A 24,635-nucleotide genomic window follows, 5' to 3' on the forward strand; every position below is an offset into this window, starting at 1 on the left:
GAGCAGCCCTGCTGGCTTTCTGAGCTGATGTTAAGGCACAAGTCTCTGAGTGCTCATTTGTTTACCAGCTTGAACAGTCTGGGCTGATATGAAGAAAAAGGCCTCTGTCAGGTCTCTTGCTCAGGTCTCTTGGCCTTACTAAGCTAAAGCCAAGGCATATACTTTTTTAAGGTTGCTGGCTCAAGCAGTGGAATTTTACCATTGGCATCAATGGGACCTACAAAGGACCACATACATGGATAAGTCAAACAGGATTCGGCCCATTTTGGGGGTATGTACATGACTGATAGCAACAAAGGTCCCTAAATAGTCTTTTTCCATCACAATCACCTTGCTTTAGCTAGACAAATCAACAGTATATATAGAAAAAGTGGAGCAGGCATAGTAAGTAAAACATGCCCTAGACCATGGGGTTTTCCTTACCTTTTGGTCCCTGTGATTCATCTTCACTGTCTGAACTATCATTGCTCACAAGATGCTTTAGCCTAATATTTTCTGTTGAAAAAAAATATACAATATCTTAAATTGTTAGATCTAAGCTAAATTGTTTGATCTCTAAGGATATTAAAAAAGTGTCAAGACGTATCATTGTATAGTACTTGTGATAGATAGGAAATGAAAACTAAGCAAGACAGCTGTAGGGACTCAAATTACATTTGGACATAACTATGAAGAATCTATTGTGTGTGATCTTGGTTTGGAATTGTTGCAAAGTTCAGGATGGGTTTGCCCTTTTTCACAGGAATTCAGCATTATCCAGTGGAATTCTCCTTTCAAGGCAGAAAATCCTCTGAAGAACAGGTGGAATTTTAAGGTGCAGTCCAGACATAAGCAAGGGCAATGCACACTAACATCCATTGTGAATTACAACTACTTATACCAGGGTTGATTTCCCCAAGATTGTAAGCAAAATAACAAAACTAACTACTGTTTTGCAAGCCCATAAAATAAAACGACTTTAATAGAAAATAAGCCTGACAACAAAGCCATATATTCTCCTCCGAAAGTATGCCTTTAATTTGTGGTAATGGGAATGCCATGTGCATATCAAGTACCCCTCTACATTCTGGGAAATAAAAAAAAACAAGACAATTACATAACTTTAACACAAATCTATTTCAGAGGGAAAAACGAAAAACAAAAACCCAGCAGTTAGGCCAAAGCAATTAACTTCAGTGGAGGAACAGGCATTTTACATTTCACACCATTAATCGACAGAATGAACACAAGGTACCTATTTGGCAAAAATCTATTTTCCATCAGGATAACATCATTGTATCTAAAATAATCAAACTCAACCTGAAACTGTAAATTACTTGGTGTTTTTCCAAAACCACAAAAGAATATTAAAAAAGGTAAAGGATTTTTGAGAGCTGTGCAATTAAAGCAGCAATACATTCCACTGTCAGATCAAATAGCTCATAAAGGAGATTAATTTACGTGAAAACTATTTTCTAGTCAGCAAACTCTGTTTTCTTTAATTATTTATGCTACTATATTATTTAAAGTAAAAAACGATTTTTAAAATAATCAAGGAAAGCCTTTCTTGAAACAAATGGATTTTCAATTGTCGTTGTCTTTAGTTATTTGACTTCAGCTGAATTATAAGAAAATCATTTTATAAACAGCCTAGTGTTGGAAAATCATCTTCAGCTGATACTGTGGGCAGTGTGTGTTGGAAGAAACAAGCTCACCAAGCTCCCAATATTCTGACTTCTTCTGTTTGGGTGTAAAGATTTAAATTGGGATTTTCAAAGTAGGCACACAATTGCAATTGAAGCTATGGGATTTTGGTGCCTAACTCCTTTAGGGTCCTTTAAAAATTCCAGCCTTCCTCCCCAAGATAATTTATGATGTAAATAGTCTATACTGGAAACAAGTAATGAAGCCGAAAGAGGACTGTCTTCTCATAATTGTTTTGAATAGATATCATAAGCCAATTGCCTCTTGCTAAAGAAAACCACCCATGTTATTTATGACATAAACCAAATTTTTGTCATGGCAGGACAGAGTTTGTCTTGGGTAGAAAATTCTTTGTTTTGGGATTGTCATTTATATCAAGTATATTATCCAATCAAGGATAAGATCAACTAAAATATTAGGCAAGTAGCAACATGCATTTCCAATACTTCTGCTAGCTCAAGACAGAAAGCTTGATTGAGAGAGATTGAGGTTATCAAAAGGCATGTGGAAATTAAATTTAAATGTGCTATACATATATAACGCTGTATCTATGTTGATTGTTTATGAGGACTAGTCCTTGTAGGATTAGATATTACACTGTAGAAATCTATACAGTCAAAGAAGAGTTTCTGTCATTACAGATTTTCTCCTTAGATATTTTCACTCTTGAAAACTAAATAGCTACTCAGATACTACCTAAACTATTGTCAATGCTAATAGTATGCAACAAAGACAAACGTTACAAATTCTTGGATGATGACAAGGAATATCTGATAAGACAAAAATTAACAACCAAAAAAAATAAACTATTAAAAGCCACAAATATAGATTTTGAATGTCAAAGATGTATTTTTTAAAGAAAATGATATGAGAAATAGCCTATTTAATTCTTATGTTCAGTGTGGCTTATAGGTTTTGGATAAAGTCCTGGTTCCACTGAACTCAGCTGAAGTTTTGTCATTGACTTTAATTGGCCAGGATTCCATCACATAAGTTTTATAGTTTTGCCACTATAATATAGTTCAGGTTTCATCACCCTTCCCATGGTAAACTCTTACTTTGAGGTATTTTGTATTTGTCTGTAAAAATTCTCACAAACAGGAAACATCTCAAACCAAGAGCAAGGATTGTTGTAATGAAAAAAGTTGAAAAATATTTTTGGAAGTGTAAAAAATAGATATTATTTTTAAGGATTTGTTTCCAGAGAAAAGATCTCTTTAAAAATTCAGTGATATGCCCTGTTCTAGTAAAGCAATTAAGAACAGGCATAACTTTAAACACATAAGTAAACTTAGTGATTTTTATAGGGCTACTCGTGCTTAAACTTAAGTATCTGCTGAAGTATTATGCTCACTAATGCCTAAATTTCTATGTTTCAGTACCTCAAAAATTAACTCAAATAGACAGATTATTATATTAACCAGATTATTTTTTCTTTATGCAGTGAGTTTTGTTGCTCATGAACTATACCAGACAGAAAGCCCTGTAAGCTGAATTTTTCTATTTGACACAAGACAGGAGCAGCATGATAAAGCTAGCTTCTCCATATTGTCCCAGCAATAGTCTCAACTACTAGACAGAAGGGATAGTGGAGTTTTTATGCACAGCCAACCCTCATCCACTCAAGTCAGGCTATGGACACGGGTGCTGACTATTCTGGTTTATTTAGTGCTTTAAATGCATTTCATGAGCACTTATCCACAGTCTCTGGACACAGTACAGGAGTAAAAATCATTCCAATATCAAAAGCTTTTAGAAAACCCCAAACTAGCATTTTTGAAAGATGTACCTTACCACAAACCATCAAGCTCCAACATTCCCCTCCCTACAATGATGTGGACACTTGTCCAGTATAAAGTGAACGGAGACCACTAAACTAATTTCACAGAAACTAAACTATCACCAGATGGAAAGAATTCAGGGCACCCTGGAATGGAATGGAACTGGCAACGAAAAGGTGAAAAGCTGCATTATCCCTTTATCAATTACATGAGTAGTCCCATCCTCAAAAGACATTTATTATAATTGCAGGTAGCCATGAGGGCAGGTTTCAGCCTATTGGCTCCTGAAGCTGACCACATCAATCAGAAAAAGCACATTGGTGTATATATATTTAAACCATCATGGTTTTTTTTTAAATCTGTTTAAAGAATATTTATGTGCAAGACCTTTCCTCTTCCAATAGCCCTGACACAGGTCAAGTATAGTGCCTATTCAGACTACAAATAAATAAAAGGGGGGAAAGTATTGAAAAAGTAAGCCAATACTAATTCTCTTCCCCAGCCCGCCAAGTCCTTTGCTGGTGTCTATCAATGTAAATTGGTGAAAGGAAATTTCCCTGGCTTTTGACATGCAAGAAAAGGTTAACATAGTGTCATACACCCACACACAAATCTAGAGTGATAGTGATGTTTGAGTTATTAATTCACTAAAATGTTAATACCAGTTGCTGGCTAATAGATTTGTTTTTGTTACATTACCTAATTCTTCCTCCATGGTGGGACCTTTATTATGAGAATTGGAAACTCCAAGTACTCTGTTAAATAATATAGAAAATGCACTGCCCCAGACACCTGAAATGAGAAGAAAATGACTAAATCAATGGAAACTTGCAGAACAAAACATATATGAAATTATTTAAATAGCTAATTATACTTTGACAATGCATTGGAATAACACAAACAATGAGATTTTGGGACAGATTAGATCCTAAACTCAGATGTGCACCACATCATGAAATTCCCATCACTGAATATGGAACCATTCTTATGGGTTCCCACCAGACTATTAAGATATGACTTTTCATATATAGGTTATTCTTGTGTTAGACTGTTTCTGATTACAGAAAGACAAATTTAAAAGCACTGGAGAGAAGAGAATTGAAATGTCAGTTTGGTTTTATTTATTTATTTTAATCATTCACTTACCCATGAAGAAGTGCAGGGGGTTTTCTTCATGTTTTTTAACCACTGTTCCCATAAAAAATTTACTTCCAAACAAATCAGGAGGCATAAATGTGCCATACTTCGCCATACCAATCTCATATGGACTGAATTCCACCCAATCTGCATGCATTACATAAAGAAATTAGCTCACATTTTCCCTCTAGACATAAATGCAGCATGAACAAAAACAATTCATCTGTAACATACCCAAATGCCTGGCACCTTTCTCCAAGAGGAAAGAAAAGCATACAAGGAAATATACTTGCTGGTAAATTGTTCCCTGTTCATCTGATATAAAATACCAGAGATATAATTAAATTGAAAGTGTTTCTCCAGGATACATGTAATCTGGGTATGCCACTAGGTCAAAAACCCCTGGAAATGTCTTCCAAGTTATGCAGAAGTCAAAACTCCCTTGGACTTCAATTGGTGTTTTGATCCTGAAGTTAAGTTGGAAACCTCTCCCATTCTTACCATAACCAAATTTGTTGAAAAAATTAGGCAGGCAGTGTCGGGGGAGAGATAGTGAAACAGGCTATACAACATCTGGGTTCCATCTCATGCATCAATGTGAATCACCAATACAAATTCCAACAATGGCAGCGATCCTCAGAGATCGCTGGGTATACAAAATTATAGGTTTCTCTCTCTTTTATTATGAGTTTACTGAAAATGTGAAGTATGGTGACGTGTAGAGCAGATGAAATTGTTTTAAATTGCACAGAGCTTTAAAGAGACTCCAGAAGTGAAATCTGTATTTCACCAAAGACTAAGACTTATAGTGAAATACAATTAGAACAGACAGGATTGGGAGCCAGTTAAAAAGTTTACTAACAACAGAGGATGCAAAAACATTGTAACTATAATACTATTTCTTTTTTTTAATAAAGTTTACATATACAAGGAGACTGTACATTTTGTGGCTTGTACAACACTTAATAAATGCATGGGGTAAAAATTTCAAAAGCACCTGAGTGACTTAGGAGCTTAAGTTCCATTTCCAAAAGTGACCTACACTCTTCAACATCTAAATCCCGTTGACTTGCAGTAGGAGATGGGCTCTAAATATCTTTTGAAAATGGAATTTAGATGTTTTTGAAAATTTTACCCCAAATCCAGTGAAATGCACTCACATTGCAGGATTCAGCTCTAAATCATGAATTAATAAAAGAAAATGGTGGTAGACAAAAATACAACCTAACATATCTGGTCTTCATTCACTTTGACTTATAATTGAATCAATTCTTTTCAACAACAATAACCTATTTGAGTGACCTTATAAATCAATCATCAATACTGAAGGAAGTGAAATATCATTTATGATATGACTTTTTGTTCATATAAATTTCCAAAACATAACAAGCAGGGTGGATAAAAATCAATGATTATTTTTTAAAAAAAAATAAAAAAATTCGGATTTCTTTGATTTAAATCAGATTTTTTTGATAAAATGCTTTTTGAGGAAAAAACCTATCTAAAGATAGTTTTAATTAAGATACATTACAGCTCAAAGATATCTCATCATGGAATAGAGATTATAAATTCTAATTCTATAGTATGAGACAATATATTCATGTAATGTTTAAGAAAAGTTTTGTAAATGAATTCCAATAGTTCATGGATTAGGGATAATCTCACTTTTAACAGCAGTAGCTTTTTCTGCCAGTGTAGAAAGAATATTTTCTTCCTTTGGACTGAAAAACTGAGAAATTGTTTGGGACCTGAAAAAGCAAGAAAGCTTGTTTTTCTTTTCCAGATTATGAACAAACCGGAAAATGAAGTTGAAGATGACTGAGTTAGCTGCAGAAGCCAATATTTCAAGTTGACTTGGCTGACATAGTCAATTTAATTTGTTTTTTTTTAAATATTTCATTTAACTATTATAGTTAAATTTTAACAAAAACAAACCTGATTTTAAAAAACTTGAATGTTTAACTAAATTCAAAAGTTCATATGCTTGTTTTGTTAAAATATTATATGTTTGCTGTTGAAGAAAAAATCCAGAATACATTATGTTGTTTTAGTTAAATAAAACAGTTTACATGTCTGTCTGGTGATGTTCTCCTCCTAATACAGCATGGCAAGAAAATCTTCCAAATATTAATGATTAACCTGCTGAATTGGAGATATTTATGAAGTCATTGGGAGGTGAACTATCTACTTCAATTACCTTTGGTTAATGAAATAACCAAACAATCATTCATTTTCTATATAGCTGTAAAATTAATCTGAAAAGTTTTAAAAATAAATCACTTTAAAAATGCATAGTGTGTATCTTCTAAAAATGAAACCTACATCTATCCCTGAGTTGTGAAGAATATGTATTAAGGTTATAACAACCAAGAAGAATGCACTTTTATGTAGAAATCCATGATTAAATCGAGTCTTCTTGACTAGTGATTTAAATCATGATTTCAATCAATTTGATTTAAATCAAATCCACCCTGATAGTAACTTTGGATCATTGACTTAAGGTGACTTTAAAACATATTATAAACATACCAAAGACTCAAAGAAGAGAGAAGACACTAGCATTCGATTCCTAATGTCAACAAAACTTCTGAATACATGAAAATGCCACCTACAAGAAAGCTTTTTAATTTGAAGGAACGTTTTCCTGTATAGAGTTTAATGAAATCAATGTGACCGGTGATGTACCAGTATAAGTAGCTGCCTAATGTTAGAACACAGTGTTTGGCTAACAATGTTTTGTCTGCAGGTGTTTTTTTTTAACTCCTTTGAGACAATTAATTCTTGCTTGTGAAAGAAACTGCTTAGAGAGATTCCAGCAAAATGCAAGAAGTTAAGCTTATTCTCAGATGCTGGTGAAATTCAGAGATCTTGTTTAAAATAAAATAAAAAGGAAACCATATCTGTCTGAAGAGGAAATATTTGACCAGGACTACTGTGTCATTCAAACTTCTCAGCCTGGCAAGGTTGTTATCTCATCAAAATATACCATTCATGCCCAAGCAAAAACACTTCAAGTGTTTCACACATACAGGTACAGGCATGGCAGGAAACGTAGAGAGCCAAAGATAGTAATCTGGAGGTTAATGCACTTTAGCACTTTGATCTTAATAGTGTAACTAAATTTAGGAACAGCATAGCCAGAAAACCAACAAATTAAATGCATCTGTCATAGCCAAGCCTTGGAATTTGCATAGAGGACGATAATTTTTCTATTCAGACCCAGAGCATAGGGAACTCAAGGGATCTTTTTTCCTATAATTAACTGATCTCACTTTTAGTCACTCATCTCATTGGAGATGGGTGGTGTCTCAGTGGTAGGACAGGACTCAAACTGTCCTGAGACACAAGCTTTGACCTGAAGGGAAGAAGCTATCATAGTGTAAATAAATATATATCTATGTTCAGTACTCTTTGTAGTTGTATCAATACCCTGGTAAGGCAATGAACCTAGAAAAATCTTAATATGTAATTACTGTCAAAACCCCTTATATTTTGTTTTTCTTATTGCACTGTATAAATCTTGTTTGATAATACTATGTCTGGAAATGGAATAGTCATTTGTCCCCCGTAAGGAGTTGTGGTGGTTTGGTTTTGAGCACTTGTGGCAATGCCCTTTTTAAAGGCACTTATATCAAAATAAATTATGTAAATTCCTCATCTGAGGCCTGATCCAAACATTATTGAAGTCAAAGGAGGTACCACCAATTGACTTCAGTGTTGCTTGCATCTGTCCCCTGATGTAAATCAGTGTAACTCCATTGTGGAATTATATGGATTTACACTAGCTGAGTAGATGGCAATTTTGACCTATTCTGATATGAGGAGGCAGACAGTGAGGAGTCCCATTGGCTTCAATGGGACCTCAGTAAGGGATGCAAAATTTAGCTTCTTGTATGTGGCAATTTTGAGAAAGTAAGTGCACCATAAGAAAGTGTTTCCAACTTGAACCATACAACTTACACATTAATGTGAAATGGTGCATTCATGCACCTTACTCTCTCTGAAATGTTGGTAACAATCATGGATTTGCTATACTCAATTTCAGGTGCAGCAGCTCAAAAACTAAACTTGGATTGACCTGGCTTTAGCTAACTTTTCTTTCTGTTGCAATTTGTCTTTTATATGTAAAGAAATTTGGGAAACCCACAGTGGAGCCAGTACATGTTTTGCGAACTCAGATTTCTCACCACAGGTAAATCTGACTAACTACAGCTATATATGCTGGTGCTGTGAATCTGTCAGTTCTTACAAGGGTCACTGTCTGCCTTTACTTTAGTAAAAATAGCTGGATAGGTTTTTTTTAAAGTTATCTCAATAAAAACTTTCCTGAAATAAATCATATTAATTATGTTTAGTTAGTAATTATTACCATTCTGGGCATGACCGGCGCCACTAGGGTCAGAAATACTATGAATAGAATGAACACTAAGAGCCTTGAGCATAAAAGCAGATGGTGCAAGATTTCATGCAGCTGCCATCACCTTTCTGAGGAATGTTATCTTATACAATTAATGCACCTCAACAAGAAGGAACAAGACAGGATTTATCTTACATCCATAACCTAATAAGTAAGAAAGTGGAAGTATTTTTGTTCAAAACCTACTGTATCTCAAGTCAAGACAAGTTATGCAATTATACAGGGAGGGAATGGTTTAGAAAATTATACTGGATGGAAAACGTCAAGAGCATGGTACACTAAATACACTGATAAGGATGAAAGTCTTAAAATAACACTATTAAGTTAAAAGAAATATTTAGAAGGAAATGTGGTCTTGTGTTTCAGACATTAGAGTTAGACTCATGAGTATATTATAAACTCATGAGTATATTATAGGTATATCTCCATATATGGAGATATACCTATCTCATAGAGCTGGAAGGGACCCTGAAACGTCATTGAGTCCAGCCCCCTGCCTTCACTAGCAAGACCAAATCCTAATTTTTGCCCCAGATCCCTAAGTGGCCCCTGCAAAGACTGAACTCACAACCCTGGATTTAGCAGGCCCATGCTCAAACCACTGACCTATCCCTCCACCTAGTAGAGTTGCTGGACGCCTCCATCACCTCCATCCAGTGGAAAATTTAAACTTTTCCTCAAAAAAAAATTAAAAAATAAAAAATAAATAAATAAAAATACTGAGAGCATCTTCAGTTTTCAGCTGAAAACGTTTCAGTTTTCCATTGTGAAATAGAATATTTTTGAGGAAAGCAGACACTTTGCACAAACATTTTCATTTGGTCAAAAACCTAAAAAATCTGGTTCAATTTCCAAATACTTATGAACTTTAATAAACTTTAATCATTGCTTAAAATTAACCCAACCTCTTTTGTAATTCTCACAGTGGGGCCAGTACCGGATTTACCATGGCGCCGGGCCCACAGTCCAAAGGGGACTTGGTCCGGCCCGCTCTTCTCTGCCCCCTCTCACCCTCCATGGGGGCAGAAGCTTGATGCTGCTGACTCCTGGGGCTCCTGCTGCAGCAGGGCAGGCTCTGATGGCAGCCACGCTCCACCCCTGCCTCTTCTCGGGAGGGTGCTGCATTCCCTCCCCTCCCACTCCCTGCCACCGATCAGCAGTTTGCCGGCAGGAAGGAGGGGGAAGAGTGAAGCCTCAGCACACTCACCACTCTGTGGGGAGGAGGAAAAGGAGAAGAGGCGGGGGCGGGGCCTTGGGGAAGGGGCTGGAATTGGGGCATACCCCCTCCAGCCCCCTGCCATGAGCATCCCTACGACCCAAGCCCACACCCCCAGCCCTCTTCCCACCCTGACCCCTGAACCCCCTCGCACACACCCAGCCCCCTGCCCTGACCCCTGCGCTCCCCACACATCTCCCCAGCCCCCTGTCCTGACTCCTGTATCCCCTCTCATGCCCACTGTTCCCCGCCTTGGCTCTTGCACCCCCTCACACCTCTCCAGCCCCATGTCCTGACTCCTGCACCCCTTACATATACCCAGCCCCTCCACACCCCATGCCTTGACTCATTCACATCCCACCCCCACCCTGAGCTCCAAACAGGAGCTCCTGAACCCCACCCCATTCCCATCTGCACCCCTCACAGCAAACAGGAGCTGCCCCAGGTAAGCGCTCCACACCCCAACCTCCTGCCCCAACCCCGAGTCCCCATTTGTACTCTAATTCCTGGCCAGACCCCAGACCCCAATGTTTTTTTACATTTTTTTTATAAAGCACTCCTATCCAAAGTGCTTTACAGTAGTTAGCTTACAGTACAAGCAATATTTGGAAAGATCATTAAGTGGTCCGCTGAGACCCTCCATGATTTTCAAGTGGTTTGTGGAAAAATAAGGTAGACTCAAGAACAATCATATACCTCCCTTTATTTTCATTTACTTGCTATTACTTATAGGAGGAGGATGAAGAAAAAAAGAATGAAAAATGAAGGCGGGGGGGATAAGAAAGAATGTTCTTTTTCTTGGCTGGGTCCCAAGAAAGGGCCCTGAAAATGAAGCTGAGCACAGGGACAGGGGGCCCCACTAACTCTAAATCCACCACTGGCTGTCATGTCACCTGGGCTGGGGATACTGTGTCAGCTGTTCCCCACAGTCTCCAACCTACCTTGGCAGTACAGCAGACATGGCCCTGCCCACTAGGTCCTCTCCACTCCCTAGCCCACCCACCACTTGCTACCTCCTCCCCCGCCCCCGGCTTTTCTGGCAGCCCTGTTGCCAGGTATCTAGTAACTCCAGTAGAAAATGGGACCTGAGTGTTCGGTTAGCAGTGCTGACTGGAAACTAAAAGTCCGGTTATAGGAGTAACCACATTAGCCTCTGCTCCTCCCGCTCCCAACACCCTCCCCAGAGGGCTGGAAGAGAACCTGTCCAGCTGCTGCAGGAGGAGGGGCAGCTCAGTGCAGAGAGAGACGAAGAGAATGGGCTAGAATCAGGTAGGTACCCGCTCTATGTGGGCAGGGGTGGGGGATCCTGTTCACCCCCTCCCCAGCCCTGTTGTGCTTGCAGCTTACCCCAGCCCCTCTCTTGCTCCAGGGACCAACCCTAGCTCCTGCCCCACTGTGCTTTTGCCCCTGGCCCTTCTTACAATCATTCCCACAAATATGTTTGGCGACAGGCCCACAAAACGTTAATCCAAACCTGAGCGGAACCAATGATTCAAGATTTATCCAAGCCATGGGATATACTTAGTCCAAAAAAAGAATTAAGAATAAGTAGGGCTTTTTTAAAAGTGTGTGTATGTGTATGTCACAAATGACAACTAAATAAAGAGATTGAAAACATACCTGCAAACATAAGTTCTGACACATCAGGTTTGACATGGAGACAAGTAAAGAGTGGCAGAGCACACTGTGCCTCATTGACTTTCTCTTTCATCTTGCTCAAAGTGGTATTCATCCTCTGCAAAATAGATAAATAAATAAATAAAATAAATAAGAGGAGAGAAGTTACATAAAAACTATTGGTACAAGACAGCCTGGAAATGGATGACCTGCTGCTAGTTGGGAAGACTTCTAGTTTTGTTGAAATCATTAAAAGAGAAGAAGGACATCCTGAAAAATCAGAATGCATCACCATCAAAGGAACTAATCTCTATGAATGTCACTATCTGTACAACACATGTTAATGTACAGGAATCAAGGTAGTAAATGCTTAAAGCAGCTCCCATTCTCACTGAACTATTTACCATATCTGAGAGCAGGGGGAGACTTTGGGGACCTCATTGGGAGTGTTTTGAAAATTTGGTAGAGATATGCAGGATATAGTCAGTGTCTCCCATACACTCTGTTTCCTGTGACTGCTGGGGTAGCAGTATTGGTGGACACTGAAGATTCTTATCTTCTGTTGTTATAACTGGGCTTGTCTACATGCTATTCCAGAATAGCTATTTCTGATTAATTCCTTGTGTGGATACTCTTATTCCAGAATGAGACTGATTTATTCTGAGTTATATCAATCTGGATTAAGAAAATTCAGAATATACTACTCTTAGTCCATAACAAGAGCATCAACACATGAAGTTAATTGGGAATAGTTAATCTGCTTTAAATGCATACCTGGCCTTATTCCAGATTAATTTTCACGTGCAGACAAGCCCTAAGAATAAGCATCAAGAAAAATATATCAGAAGGCTAGGAAGGTCATCAAAACCTTAATGCTTTCTCTTAGGCTGAACCACCATTTAGTAAAATGTGATAGATATAAGAAATGTGAATCCTGGGAGCCAAGAATCCTGGGCTCTATCAATGACTTGTTGCTTCAATTTGCATATTCAGCTAAATTCTCTGGGCTATTGTTTGTTCCTCTGTATAACAGGAATAGTAATTCTAACCAACCTCACCCCAAGAGCTGTTTTGCCATCCTCTCTGTCAATATTTTACTGCTATTAACCTTGAAATAAGTCAATATCTGTATAGTTTATTTGTACATATGCACACTATAGAGTATCAGACCAATCCATAATAGTCTATTAGTATATTTCATTATATAAGTACTCTTTGCTTACAGTACATGATTAAAGGCAAATCCTGCTCACATGATTCACTGGACTTCAACAAGTCTATTACATGAGTTGGTCAAGCAGGAGCAGGGGCGGCTCTAGGCATTTTGCCGCCCCAAGCACGGCAGGCAGGCTGCCTTCGGCAGCTTGCCTGCAGAGGGTCCGCTGGTCCCGTGGCTTCGGCGGACCTCCCGCAGGCGTGCCTGTGGAGGGTCCTCAAGCCGCCAAAGGCAGCCTGCCCACCACCCTTGCGGCGACCGGCAGAGCACCCCCAGTGGCTTGCCGCCCCAAGCACGCGCTTGGCGTGCTGGGGCCTAGAGCCGCCCCTGAGCAAGAGTGCCTTTAATACTGCACTACAGTACTATCCTATGGCATCTCTTTCACTTTCAGAAAGTTGGTGTAGCTTAAAACAGCCCTGGGAGAGGGCTGCGGCGGGGGAAAAGCTAGGCTGATTGAGGGAGGCAGCCACAGGGGGGACTGTACCCCAAACAGGCCACAGCTGGCCCTATAAAAGGGCTGAGGGCCAGAGGCTGAAAAAGACACAAGGGTCTCTCTCTGGCTCTAGAGAGAGAAGGACCTGGCTGCCTGGGAAGCTGAGCAGGGTACCTGAGGTGGAACAGCACTGGGGGAAGGGGCAGAGGGAGCTAGGATGCTCCAGCCTAGCAAAATTCCAGGCTGCAGGCTGAGTTAAGGGCCCACAAAGAGTACTGAGGCTGCAGAGGGGCAACACAGAGACAGGCAGAGGCAGCTGGTCCAACCCCCCTTCTGATGGTGAGCTGTTTATAGACTACAGTCTGCCCCAGGGAGCGGGGGCTAGATGATGACTGGCAGTAGCCACTGAGGCAAGGTGGCGATAGGGGGTTGAGGATTCCCCTGGGTGGGGAGACCCAGACTGTAGGATGCTGCTTGGGGCAGAACCCCTGGGTAAAGAGCACCGGGATCGGGGAAGGACACGGGGCCAGTGGCAGGTGAGACACCAGCCTGCAGAGGGCGCTCCGGGCTGGGAAGAGCTAATTCCCTGGATGACCAGCAGGAGGAGCCACATCGGTGAGTTGCTGCCCCGCCACAGTTGGTGATAGGAAATTCATAAAATAAATAAATAAATAGACAAACTGGATCTGAGCTATTACTTCATAACAGACATGATAGACAAATGCTGCCTCTTTTCTTATTCACTAAATATGCATGGACAGATTGCAATTTTCTTGAATGATTTAGTTTTTGATAAAATGTTAGTGAGAACACAAAAAGGTCAATTCAAATAAATATCTGCAGATGTTATTTTCCAGTATTCTCGCAGCTCGAATAACCATAAAAACACACTTACATTTTGGATAAGTGTTTCCCCTATCAACATTCCAAAGATATCAGTGAATGTTACAGGCTGCCCAGAACGTTTCTTATTCCATAATGCTTCAATGTAGCGTTTGACTTTCTGTGGAGTGAGCAGCAGAAGTGGGTTATGACTGACACAGTTCATCAATTCTTCATTAATCTCCTTTGGTCCTTTCCTTGGGAAATCTGGGTGAGAATACAAAGTTGACATGTACCTGTAATGAAAATACAGTGATCAATAGCTCTGTCAATAAATACACAAGACACTCAGTCTTGATTTTGCAGTTTGCAGGATAAAGGCCCAAATGAGCTAAATTTACAACAGACGGACTATCTAAGCTTTATGTTTCACTCAGTTTAACAGATTTCCTATGTGATTATTCATTTTATGCAAAATCCTGGAGTTTTTATGCAGGAAAAGCTCCCATGGATGGGGAGTTCATGATTTGACCTTCGTCTCATTTACTCCCTATAAAACAGGAATATATCATAAGTAAAATTTTCAAGTGTGCTCACTTTTGAAAATGGGACCTAGGTGCTTTTGAAAATGTTTAGGGCTGTCAAGTGATTAAAAAAATTAGTCACAATTAATTGCCCTGTTAATAATAAAATATCATTTATTTAAATATTTTTGGATGTTTTCTACATTTTCAAATATAATTACACCCCTACTCCGATATAACACGGCTCGATATAACATTAATTCAGATATAACGCGGTGAAGCAGCGCTCCGGGGGGGCGGGGCTGTGCACTCCGGTGGATCAAAGCAAGTTCGATATAACATGGTTTCACCTATAATGCGGTAAGATCTTTTGGCTCCTGAGGACAGCGTTATATCGGGGTAGAGGTTTATTTCAATTACAACACAGAATACAAAGTATATAGTGCTCACTTTATTTTTTATTACAAATATTTGCACTGTAAAAAACAAATAGTATTTTTCAATACACCTAATACAAGTACTGTAGTGCAATCTCTTTATCATGAAAGTTGAACTTGCAAATGTAGAATTATATATAAAAATAACTGCATTAAAAAACAAAACCAGGGAAAACTTTAGAGCCTATAAGTCCAATGAGTTCTACTTGTTGTTCAGCCAATCACTCAAACAAGTTTCTTTATATTTGCAAAAGATAGTGCTGCCTGCTTCTTGCTTACAATGTCATCTGAAAGTGAGAACAGGCGTTTACATAGCACTATTGTAGCCGGCATTGCAAGAAATTTACATGCCAGATGCGCTAAAGATTCATATGTCCCTCGATGCTTCAACCACCATTCCAGAGGACGTGTTCATGCTGATGATGGGGTTCTGCTCGATAACGATCCAAAGCAGTGTGGACCGACGCACGCTCATTTTCATCATCTGAGTCAGATGCCACCAGCAAAAGGTTGATTTTCTTTTTTTGTGGTTTGTGTTCTGTAGTTCCCAATTAGAATGTTGCTCTTTTAAGACTTCTGAAAGCATGTTCTATACCCCATCCCTCCCAGATTTTGGAAGACACTTCTGATTCTTAAATCTTGGGTCGCGTGCCGTAGCTATCTTTACACATTTCACATTGGTATCTTCTTTGCATTTTGTCAAATTTGCAGTGAAAGTGTTCTTAAAACGAACAGCATGTGCTGGGTCATCATCTGAGACTGGTATAACATGAAATATATGGCAGAATGAGGGTAAAACAGAGAAGGAGATATACAATTCTCCCCCAAGGAGTTCAGTCACAAATTTAATTAATGCATTATTTTTTTAACGAGTGTCATCAGCATGGAAACATGTCCTCTGGAATGATGGCTGAAGCATGAAGAGGCATATGAATCTTTAGTGCATCTGGCATGTAAATATCTTGCGACTCCAGCTATAACAGTGCCATGTGAATGCCTATTCTCACTTTCAGGTGACACTGTAAGTGTAAACAAACATTTCTCTTAGCGATTGGCTGAACAAGAAGTAGGACTGAATAGACTTTTAAGCTCTAAAGTTTTACATTGTTTTGTTTTTGAGTGCAGTTATGTATAAAAAAACCTACATCTGTAAGTTGCACTTTCATGATAAAGAGATTGCATTACAGTACATGTATGAGATTAATTGAAAAATACTATTTCTTTTGTTTATCATTTTGCAGTGCAAATATTTTTAATCAAAGATAATATAAAGTGAGCACCGTACACTTTGTATTCTGTGTTGTAATAGAAATCAATACATTTGAAAATGTAGAAAGACATCCAAAAATATTTACTAAATTTCAATTGGTATTCTATTGTTTAACAGAGAGATTAATCGTGATAAATTTTTAAGTTAATCATGCAAGTTAACTGTGATCAATCGACAGCCTTAAAAAATATATATAATTTCTTTTTATATCATTGATATAGTCAGGCATGTCCCTGGTTTTGAGGATATGTACATCACATTAAAAAAATTAAGCTGAAGTTAAGAATGAAGAACTACAAATAACTCAAGTGGAAAAAATACAGGAGAATGTTTTATTTTAAAAAGCCACACATACAAATATAACCCATAAGCTAAATTTTAGAAAGATAGGAAGGTATAAGATAAGGTTAAACATATATAACACACATGCACACACAGAATAGAATATGAAAAGTTTTACTCATGGTATATTCTTGTTTTTAAAGGGTTTGTGCATGCATACATACAAACACACACACAGTTATGCTTATTTAGCTCTTTTCATGCTCCAAATACATTATTTTACATTATTTGATGAGTCAGCTCTCCAAATGTAAATGTGACTATACGCGAAAGCTCCAAATATTTGTTTAAATTGTTCAATTAAATATAATCATGTTAATAAAACAGTACGTGCCAACTGCATTACGGTCTTGACAATTATCTTTCAGCAGCAAGTCTTTATCCAATCACAAGAGTCAAAAACTGAAGTACTAAACAACTCCTTATTTGGACAAAACCTCTCTGGAAATAAATGGGGGTTTGATTGACTAAGGGCTTTAGAATAGGGCTCCCAAATGCACTGCATTTCAATTAGATAAAACTTGCTTATTGATATATATGCTTAAGGATTACAAAGTTAGAGGAGAAATTATTGCAACAAGCTAACAGTGGCAATTCAGTCTGACTCAGAGAATGACCAAACACATTTCTCAGTGCCATATTATCAACTCTGACTTCCTTTCATCTAATGGGGTACTGACTGGTATGTATATGAACCACTGTCATCTATTACGTAGAGGCATTTGGGCCAGATTTACAAAGATATTTAGACACTTAAAGATATGGATAGGTCAGTGTTTAATTTGTAAAGAAAAAGGTACGATGGCTCTAGAAATTAGGTGCTGGGGCTCAAACAATTTTTTTATTTTCATAACTGATGTGGCAAACCCAAAGGTGCCCGGGCTATGAACTGCAAAGCCTGGAGGTGCTGGGGCCCAGCCCTGGCAAGCCCTGGCACAAATTAAGCATTGAGATAGGTGCTTAGTGGGATTTTCAAAAAAAAAAGTCTAAGCAGGTTAGGCACCCAATTTGGTAATTATGTCACCCTCTAGTGGCCAAAAGGGATATATTACTACTGTCAAGAAATGGAGATTCTTCACTATGTCGAATTAGCAGAAGCCTGTGTTTGGGGAATTTTCCCCCATGTAGTGTGTATACAGTTTAACGGACAACTGCATTGTCCATACATGTTACAACTCTTAAAAGCCATCATTGTTACTGAAGTTTATTTTTAGCCCACTATAATTTAAACGGGTTTGTCTACTTTACATCTTTGTATGGATGTAAATACAAATAGCTTTTTGCATAATTTAGGAGGGAAAGATTCATACTGTAATGTATGCAGTAGTATATATGAAAATAGAGCCTAGATAGTCCTTAGCAGTATATGTTGGTTTAAGTCTACTGTACTAATAAATAAAGCAAATAAGGAAATGAACATCTTTTGTTCTTTACATTTAAAAACCAATTTAAAAAACTGCTAAAATCAAATGTACAAACTGGAAACAACTCTCAGTCCAAATGAATGGTATTTTACACATTTAAGCCATTACTCAACAATGCACTTACACTCATACCTAACCTTAAAGACCCAAGCAATCCCACTGCCATCAATCAGTATTCACATACTTAAGAAAAGGCATGTCCATAAGGCTCCAATCCAGCAAAGCATTACTGAAGTAATAAAAATTACCATAATTCCAGGAAATTCTTTAAAACAATAAAATGGAGAGCTGGAAAGTAATTCAAAGCACATATGCTGATGCTTAAAACCAAATTGATTTGGCCAGCAATTACACAACTTAGCAGTCATCTCCTAAATTAGGACTGAAGTGGAGAAATTTAAGAAGTTGATTGCAAATATATTTTTAAAAATGGAGCAGCCAGATACTCCATAATCATTTACAAAGTAATTGAAAGAGTTTATAGCAGCATCCAGCTGTTTGTAACTCATCTTTTTAAGAGGTGAAGAACAGAAACAACCAAGCTAATATAAAAGCTTTTAAATACTCACAGGAAATGAAGGTTTGATGATTGGAGATCATGTAAAAAGTACACAGAGTCCTCATGCAGTAACATGTACTCTTTATATCTTTCTCCAGCCCTCTCTTTTATTGATGTCATTTAATCTTTCACTTTTTATTAAAGCCATTTGAAAATTAAGAGAAGTGTGGGTTATGAGTTAGCAAGAGCCAGATATTTCCACAATTAAGGGATAGTAAAGGAGTCACATTTTATGCAGTGGTTTAGTGTGTTTTAGAATTTAAAGTAGACCAAGTGAGCAGGAAGCCTCTGGGTTCTGTCACTGCATAGCTGGGGGATTTTAGATCAGTCATTTATTCTCACTGTGCTTCAGTGTAATGAAACCTATGCCACATGTCCGATGCAAGATTTAATTAGTGTTTTCAAAGTGCTTTGAGAGTTTATGGTAGTGCAAAGTATTAACATTTGTATCAAATCACAGGTGAAATAAGTGCACCAGCAAACTACAGTGTGTGTGAAAAAAGGAAAACGTGATGCGGAAGATCAGTCTATGGTCAGGCAAGGTGACTGACACAATTAATGAGGTAGACACCCTCTTCCAAGGTCAAGCACGCATCTTGGGGAACAGGCACAAATCTGCCCTTTCCCTCCAGGGAAGAAACAGGGAATACTACATCCTTCAGATGGAAGGCATAACCCTGTTCTTGGGGGATAAATGGTATGGAAAAGAAAAAACAAGGAGGTACTGGCTAAGTGTCAAAAATAGAATTTCTTTATATTACACAGGACAATTCTGAACAGGTGTTATCACCCAGACTGTGCGGACTTATTCAATTAAACCTCAGCTATTTTTAAACTTATTTTTTTGCCCTGATTGGTGTAAAGAATTTTACTATTTTGATTCAAATTCTATTATCTTTACAGTACATCGACATACAGGGTTGAACTCTCACCAGCGCTGTATTTGTTTAAAATGTAGTTCAGTGAGATCCAGACCTCAGGCACAATCGGCTCATGTTCTGACTAGTAAGTAGCTAATTCAATGAACTTGCAGACTCAACTGAGGCAGGAAGGACAGCTGTTATTCCTCTCAACACAGTTTACCAGGGCCGGCATAAAGGGGAGATATAGGTTTGGCACCAGTCCGATGCTGGCTTCTTTTCTGGTCTCAAAGTGAGCAAAAGCTGGTAATAGCAAAGGCACCCTTTAGCTATATAGAAAAGAAGCAAAGCATCACCAGCACACAGAGTTTCTGCCACATCTTGGGGTTAGCATGAACAAATCACAACATGCCCACTTTTCTGCAAGCCATATTCCATTCTACCCTGCTCTTACCAATGGTAGAGAACTTCATATGGGAACATCCACTGTTAATTCCTCCAGAGAAAATGGGAATATATCTCAAAAGCCAATAGTTGGTGACATGGGCTTCTTTCTGGCACTGTGTGTTCCCATCTTCTTATGTCCACATGTGAGATGTCTACTTAGAACTTGGCACATATACTAATGCATTTATAGCAACCAGTGTATCTTCACCCTGTTGTGAAATTCTAATGGCCTTGACCCAAGTTCAACAAGACCTTTCATTTCTGCAGCAAATCCAACATGCGCACACCCACGTCTCTTCACAAAAAATCTGATTTTTGTTTTCTTGAGCAAGGAAAAATCATCAACCTTTTTTGTGTGAATTTGTTCTTAAGGGGCTAGAGTTCCTGGTCAAGGGCTCCTATGGCAGAAAGTCCACAAGGCTACAGTGGTGCCAAACTGTTAAAACCTTTCCTATCTACAAGGTGGCCCACCAGCATGAAAAGTGAGGACACTGGTTGTATAGTCACATGGCTATTGGAGATGGGAATGGTCTTAATTCAGATCCTCACTGATCAAGCTCCTATGCAACCCTCTTGGAGTTGAAGTTGCCTACATCCTGGCAGGTACTCCAAAATACTAGCAACCGAAGATCAACTCCACTGCCATTCTACTGCACTGGATGGAGAATTCCTTACCTATGGTGACTGTAACCTACATCATAAAATTCATTCTCCCAGTTATTAGTGGAAAGTTCCCACTGCACCAAAACAAAGCAGGGCTGGGGGAGGGCACAGAAAACTTACCACGTAGATCCAGATAGACCAGCAATATATGTTGCACAGTCTAAAATTCCTGATTCATAGAGCGCTTTCATAACTCCAGAAAACCCTACCATGGCACGAAATCCACCACCTGAACCCAATACCGCTATCACTGGTACCTGGGCAAATGAAAAAGACAGCACACAGTAAGGTTGGCTTCTAGGATGCATTTTAAAGAGCTAAATATATTTTGTGTCCACCAGTCAGTAACCAAAGACATCAGACTTGTGCAATTAATAGTCACCATTCAACAGTCCCCACAGCAGAGACTCAAAGCTGAATCCTTAACATCTCTAGGCTGCAGATCTAACAAGAGAACCAAAATGGTTCCTCTTAACATTAGAACTGTTCTTTTTAAAATGCATATTGTAGAAGAGTGACAAATAGTCCAGGAAAAATCTGTGAAACGAGACCTTAAAAACAAAGGATATGAAAGATGCCATGACACTATTCATGAGGAATGAATCTCCTGCCCAAACTTACCCTCCCTACCCATGATATGCAGTGCAGTGTGTGTAATTTGATTGCTACCATCCTCCCAAAGATAGTTGTATTTCAGTGGTGCGGCATTATTATTTATTATATTACTGTAGCACCAAGGAATTCTAATCATGGACCAAGACCCCATTGTGCTAGGCACTGTATGAAGATAGAACAAAACAAAGGCCCTGCTTTTGAATCCCCAAGGAAAAAAGGCACTAGAGAAATGTAATATCTTGTGACTGTAAAGGAATCCTCCTTGATCCACAGATCACCAACACAATACACCAGATTCTGATCTCAGTCCCACTGCGGCAAATCTGGGGTACTTCCACTGGTTTCAGTGGAGTTACCCTAGATTCACACTGGTGAACATGAAATCAGAATGTGGCTGAATAGATCAAGTGAGCTCAGTGAGAACGTTATGACTCTGTGTCAATGTAGCTGCTGTTTCTATATATCATGCTGCTTAGCACTCTCCCGGAAAAAGAATGAGTACAATTTATTTGAAGAAATTTGTATTTGCAGCCAGCTTTCTAAACAGTTATTTATAAATTTCTCTACACTGCCCTGCTCCCCTCAACACCACTCCACCAACAGCCCGGGATATTAAGAAAAGAAAAGACATTAAGCCTAATGATCTAAAAATAATAAATCCACAGAAATGTTTTTTTAAAAAAGGAAACACATTAAGTAACGTCTCAGTGAAGGAGCCAAAAGCGGTGAAATTTCAACCCTACAGCCTTTATCAGAGAGACTTCGCTCTCTCTTTGAAAGGTGGACTAGTCATCTCACTTACTGACGGCTATTGGAGTGGATGCTCATCCACATATAGGTCTCGGGCACCCATGATTATTCTTTAGGGGGTCTTTAAGTTGGCCCTTATTGCACATCCTTATTTATAATTTAATGATCTAACACACCTTTAAAGGGGTCCTATGGTTGACAAACTTATTTTGTGTTGAAAAAATTTCAGTCCTTTACTATCAAGTTTTACTTCAGTTCAAGTTTGAATAGATATGAGATATTTCAGGCAAATAGGAAGAGAAGATGGATGGAAATCCTAACACAGCCATAACTAAAGCTCCACTACCATGAAAAAAAAATGCCATGCAGAATAATTTTAAAGTGTCCAATCTCACACATTATACACACCCCAAACTCCCACTAACTTTAGGAAGATTTTGGACCCAAAGGATCTAGAGGTTCTGGTGTATCTATTATCCTAGCCTTGCACCATACCCCACCACAGAAAAAAGAGTTAGACAAAATAATTTCCAACAAAAAATTGAAAACAGATTTTTCTCACAAGGTTGAGTACCCAACATTTAAGACAATTGTGTATCTGTTTCATGTCATTTATTTGTCCAATCCATTCTAAATAGTAGGCTGTGTACATTGTTTATAAGCAGCTATGGAATTCAATGAAGATCACCAATTATAACAATTCATAACTGCTTAGCTGACTCCCTAACTATCCTCTTCCACAATAATAAAGAGAAGGTTTTCAAAGGCACAAATGGCAGATAGGCACCCATCTCTCATTGACTTTTATTGCACTTTGTGCCTTCACATGCTCCTACTCAATCTTTTATGGACTCAAAGTAGTTAGGGATTAGGGAGGAGGGGAAACTAATAGATAACCAGAGTCCATTCCCTCCATTAACACTGGATACTGTCCTCAGCTTAAGAATTTAACTGATGCTATTCTTGACTCAAGGACAAATACCAAGTTATACATTTCCAAGGTGGAGCTGTATACGGATATACAAAAAACAGAAACTGCTATTGGCTGGCCAAAGCGAATGCACATCAGAAACAGGGGGGGGGGGGACGAATCCTCAAACCAGTGAAGGAAAAAGGAAAGGGGGATGGAATTTCACTAATAGGGTGAAATCCTTGTTCCCTTGAAGTCAATGGCAAACCTCTCATTGATTTAAATGAGTCCACGATTTCATATCCCTCTTTTTCTTAGTCTGCAAATCCCAGGAAAGCAAGTTTGGCCCACAGAGTGGTAAATTAATCCCACTATCTAATCTCTGGTCGAATCCCTCTAGTAGTTATCTCAGCCCCAGTCCATTTCATGAGCTGCGTGAATGAGCAGCAGTAACCAAAATCTTTGATCAATTTATACAGCTCACTGATGACACTTCTTATACCCATGACAGGAAAGTGCTGTACATTATCTGCAGTATGATTTCAACATGCTATCCAACATGCCAATCATAGTTTACTTAAGAAATATTAAATCAACCAGGGCAAGGTTGTGCAATTATTACTCACAGGGACTAGTGCCTTTCTCTTCATTTAAATGACACTACTTGCAGAGTAAGGTACTGCAAATAAGGATGGAAGAATCTGGTTCTACTGCATTTTATAACAGTGTGTGATTCTTTTGATGAAAGCAAAAAATTGTTTTAATTTGGATTTTATTAATTTCAGTGTTTGCTTCCTGTACATGCACTGAGACATTTTGATATTTACAGTGGTTAGGAAGATTTTAAGGATGCAGGGAAAACAAATTTTATAGTTTACAGATTTATACTTTACATAGGAATTTTAACACACTCTGCAAGTTTTAAGTCAACATTGAAATAAATCAGCAATGAACCCCACTTTTACTTCTTAGATCTAAAACACATAGCCAGTGCAAATGGCTGCACCCAATAATTGCAAAACGTTGGATGTCATCTTTGACCTTCTGCTCTATACAAAAGATTGGATTTTAATTCAGTAAAAGAAGATTAACTGATTAGTATTTGTACACCACTTTTCAGATGTAAAGCACTGTATAAATTCTAGGTATTAATAATTCCAACCACAGGTATTTATTGGCATTATCACTCTTTGTCATTCTGTACAAGGGATAGGTTTCTGTCAAAGAACAACAAAACTAAAGTGAAGAATTAGGACACACCTGTTTTACTAAACCAACACCCCACTGATAGAGCGGTTGCTTTGAACAGTAGAGCTATATTAGTATATTACTCAGCACTTACAGTGTGCTTTAAACTTTGAAAGCTCCTTGCAAACATTAGCTAATTAATCTATAAAGGCAAATCTCAGCAGGCTGAGCAGAGGGGAGTTCCAGGTGCAACCCCAAAAGAGCAAAAGTATTTAAGGATGCTCCCAAACTATCACTGGTCAGCAAGTCTATTAACCAGTGTAA

General features: G+C 38.4%; 1 protein-coding gene across 2 annotated transcripts in view; it reads right to left on the minus strand.

The window, feature by feature from the left end:
• Positions 1–24,635, minus strand: part of PLA2G4A (phospholipase A2 group IVA) — a 140,672-nt gene that overhangs the window by 23,897 nt on the left and 92,140 nt on the right. For both annotated transcript variants that reach the window (XM_045026143.1, XM_045026142.1), the window contains exons 8-13: positions 20,969–21,105; positions 14,396–14,618; positions 11,855–11,969; positions 4,611–4,748; positions 4,164–4,256; positions 424–495 (exon numbers count right to left, since the gene is read on the minus strand). In XM_045026143.1, the coding sequence (XP_044882078.1) occupies positions 424–495; positions 4,164–4,256; positions 4,611–4,748; positions 11,855–11,969; positions 14,396–14,618; positions 20,969–21,105 (778 nt within the window). The remainder of the gene's footprint in view (positions 1–423; positions 496–4,163; positions 4,257–4,610; positions 4,749–11,854; positions 11,970–14,395; positions 14,619–20,968; positions 21,106–24,635) is intronic.

Source organism: Mauremys mutica, chromosome 8 (genome assembly GCF_020497125.1).
Source record: "Mauremys mutica isolate MM-2020 ecotype Southern chromosome 8, ASM2049712v1, whole genome shotgun sequence".
NCBI classification, from domain to species: Eukaryota; Metazoa; Chordata; order Testudines; family Geoemydidae; genus Mauremys; species Mauremys mutica.